Genomic DNA, 3,509 nt, shown 5'->3' with positions numbered 1-3,509 from the left:
GTATGGATACCGTCGCCACCTATCCATCGCTTTGAATCAAATGGCGAAAGCGAAATTTTGTTAAGATGCATGCCATAGATCTCGTGTCGCTTGCTTCGAAGAATGTTCATTCCATGCCATTGCTGCTTCGCACCGAAAAGCGTTTCCTTGTAATTTTCATGCGTTATTTGTTTCTTGACAACGCTCTTTTTTACGCCCTTCGCTTTTTTGATATTTTTTTCGTCCGCCTTCAAGATGGAGTACATTTTTGGTCTCAGACCAACTACTCTGCGATGGGGGTTTCTGCACATTCGTCTTTCATTTTGCCCAAGACCTTTTTGTTGGTGTTTGAGTGGAGTGGATGCTCCTTCGGGTAGTCGCTCGTGTCGTAAAGGTCCATGTTGTTTTTCATGTCTTCGTAGACGTCATCCGTTTCAATCAGAATCAGAAGGCTGTCGGTGTCTGTGTACAAGAGCTCGCACTTCGAGCCGTACTGCTTTTTAAGCTCGTTGTAATAGAAGTCGTACATCAGGATCTTGCTGTTGTCGAGGATCGTCATACCCGTGTAGACGGGCTTGTTGAGAAGCAGCTTGCTTTTTCGCATGTCTATCCCCGCCATGTCGTTTGAAAATAAAACATGCCTTAAGTACAAAGGGCTGGCGATCAATTTCCTTATTTTGTCCGTCTCATTGCTGCGCACTATTTTTACGTCAACGCGGTTACGCAGGTTTTCCATGGTTTTGCCGAAAACGGAGTTGTTCATGAGCTTGTAAAAGTTCTTTTCGAAGTCGCTCTTCGCTTTCTTCCTGAACTGTGTGTTCATCCGGATGTACGGCTCCATCCAGCATTCTTGTTCGAACTCCAGCACCCTGTGCACGCGCTTCAGTTTCATGCCCTGCTTCAGATAAAACTGCAAGTTCCTGTAATGCACGACGTAGTTCTTTTTGTCATGAAGCGTTAGCAGCAGCTTCTTGCTGTCCAGGGGTTTGAGATCTAGGTCTTTCATCAACCCCTTTTGGTAGTCCGACATCCACTCCTTTTTTACGGCCTTTTTCTTCGGCGTCAGGGGATAGCTGTTGTGCTCCTCGTGCAGTTCTGCAGGGTATTCGAATTCGACCTCGAGAATCCACCCATGTTTATCGTTCTCTTTCTTATTCAAGATATCCTCCAATGTAGGCATGACGCGTTTCCATTTAAAATCTCTTATCGGGAGAGGCATGCTCATTGCCCATCCGTAAAGGTTGTTTTCGTCGAGATACATGATGTATTTTTTTGGCTTGCTGGGGTCGTATCCCGTTACTAGCGGGTTGTTTGGCTTGGCATATCTCTTGCTGACCATGGAGATTCCGCCTCGCATCCCCCTTTCCACGAAGAGATGCATTTCGTAGTCTGTGAAGAGCTCAAGCTCGACCCCTGTTTTTTTCAGGAGCGCGTCCCAAGAGAGGCCTGGCGACGTGTAATAATGCGCCGGATCTAACCCGTACTGCTCTTGGCATAGGTTTCGGAAGTTCTCAAAAACATCCGCCGGCAGCGCGACGTCCGTTTTCACGTAAAGATTGTGATAATCGCCCAGCGTTTTGCATCCAAAAGCCTCCCAGACGACCTGCGCGTGCGCGTACTCTTCGTCTGTTATGTGCTCGCCGGTCAGCTTGCTGTAAAACTTCTCTTTGTCCGGAAGCCTTGTCTCTGCGAATCTCTCCCATGAGTCCATGTACTCGTAAGAGTAGATCCCTTTTTTGTAAAGTAGGTCGTTGCCTTTCGAAATCGTTGATGTTATTTTCAATAACACCTTCGCTGTTGCGCTTACAAGTGAATCAAGGCTTCCTTGCAAAAAGTTCAAGCTGTCGATGAAACGCAGACCTGCGACCGAAAATGTGATGTATTTCTCCATGTTGTTGGCGACGCATTTCACCTCTTTATGCAGCTGTGACATCGCTTGCATCAAGTGGTGCGCGTCGTAGCCCCTCAGGTTGTGGAATACAACTGGTATTGGGTCCGTCTTGGGGTTTATTCGCAGTTTCGTATTGCATTCGGCGTGCGCGGCTCCTCGGTACCTGCCCGTTATGTGGCAATGGTCCTTTACCGCGTCTCTGAAGTTTTTCTGAAGTAAAGGTTTTTCACAGTACTTACAGTTTTTCTGTGATTTCCCTTCCAACTGGTCTTTTTCGTCTTCCAGTCTTTTCAGCCTTTGAACACCCCATTTCTTCTTCTCTTTCTGTGCCTCGTAAAAACATTTTTTGTGGCCTTGTCCCCAGTAACTCTATTTTTCACCTTCACCGGCTTCTTCAACGTTCCAGACAGGCAAAGAATCCATAAATTCGTCTTTTATCAGAGTTTTGTTGCAAATGTGGCAATCAGTTGCTTTTTTGAAATTTTCCCAGTCCTTCCACGTCATAACAATCGGTTCCAGGGTGGCCAAACTCTCTCTGATTTTCTCCTCTTCCCGCAGAACGTCACTTAAAAACTTCCCCACCGCGTTTTCGCCCCTGTAAGTATTCGAACCTACCCCTTTACCGTCGCTTCTCACAACAACGTAAGAGTAACCGCATGCCACGTGCCATTCGGTCTTCTCTGTATAGCTTGTTTGCGTTCTCTCACGCTCAAAGCCCAGAATCTTTCTGACAAGAGCCTCAAAGTCCGAGTAAATAACGTAGTGCATCTTCATCTGTTTTTTGTAGTTTTGGAAGGAAAGGATGTTTCCCCCCTCTTCCGGCATCTCAATCCTTCTCGGCCTGCCTTCACACCGTTGCAATATTTTTTGTGTTTCACGAGTAAGTCTGCTTCTGAGAAACCGGTTAAGCACAGCATGCAATAGTGCTTTGCGTTTCTGTTCTTGCTCCTATTGAATAACAAAGCGCTTTCTCTTTTTACGTAACAATAGTGCTGAATTTCCCCTGACTCGATTAACATCAGGTTTATCCGCGGCACATTCGCTTCTCTTTTGCTTATCTGGTGGACAATCATACAATCGTTTTCCCAGCCAAATACGTTTAATGCGAGTTTTGGGTTTTGTGCCTCGAGCTTTTCTATCTGTATTACCGGTGTTGGGAAATCGATGCCTACGTAGTTAATACCGTCGTTAACCGGATATTTGCTTGGTCTTTGCGAGTCTTTCCCGTTTTTCGGAGGGAATAAAGCGGCTCTGAGTGCCCACTTCAACCATTCGTTATCCCTGTTTTTCACGTTGATTATTGCCTTCTTTTTCGCCAAATTGGCTGGAAGAGGCAAATACGCGATTTGTATCCTTTCAACCACCCATCCTGATCCCTTCTCGGACCAGTGGTCTATTTCTCCTTTTGCGTTTTCAATGAATTCATCAAATTTTTGTTTTATTTGGTCCTCATCATCTCTTTTGAAAACGTGCGGTTTGTCGTCTTTAAAATAATGCTCCATGTATTGCGTTTCAGCGTTTCTTTCTATTGAAAACTTTACTTCTAACCCAAAACTGAGTTTAACACTATTTAACCTTTTGGTTTCTTGTTCAACCAAATCAGTGATCTTTTCTTTGTTTTCTCTTGCGAACGCTTAAA

At 45.3% G+C, this 3,509-nt stretch overlaps 1 protein-coding gene across 1 annotated transcript; it reads right to left on the bottom strand.

The window, feature by feature from the left end:
• Positions 1 to 262: 262 nt before the first annotated feature.
• LOC145501653 (uncharacterized) lies at positions 263 to 1,912 on the bottom strand. The gene is made up of 2 exons (XM_081481082.1): positions 813 to 1,912; positions 263 to 620 (listed from the first exon to the last, which is right to left on the bottom strand). The coding sequence occupies exons 1-2, from the start codon at positions 1,910 to 1,912 to the stop codon at positions 263 to 265; spliced, it is 1,458 nt and encodes a 485-aa protein (XP_081337208.1).
• Between the last annotated feature and the right edge of the window lie 1,597 nt (positions 1,913 to 3,509).

The sequence above is a fragment of the Orbicella franksi genome, chromosome 10, assembly GCF_964199315.1.
Source record: "Orbicella franksi chromosome 10, jaOrbFran1.1, whole genome shotgun sequence".
Taxonomy (NCBI): Eukaryota; Metazoa; Cnidaria; class Anthozoa; order Scleractinia; family Merulinidae; genus Orbicella; species Orbicella franksi.
The sequence above is the reverse complement of the archived record's forward strand: the minus strand, read 5'-3'. Positions and strand labels throughout refer to the sequence as shown.

Excerpts from the sequence above, each read along its gene's own strand:
- LOC145501653 (XM_081481082.1), bottom strand. The coding sequence starts at position 1,912 with ATGTCACAGCTGCATAAAGAGGTGAAATGCGTCGCCAACAACATGGAG. Across the intron at positions 621-812 it reads CAAGAATGCTGGATGGAGCC|GCATGTTTTATTTTCAAACG; the intron begins GTACATCCGGAT and ends TTTGTACTTAAG.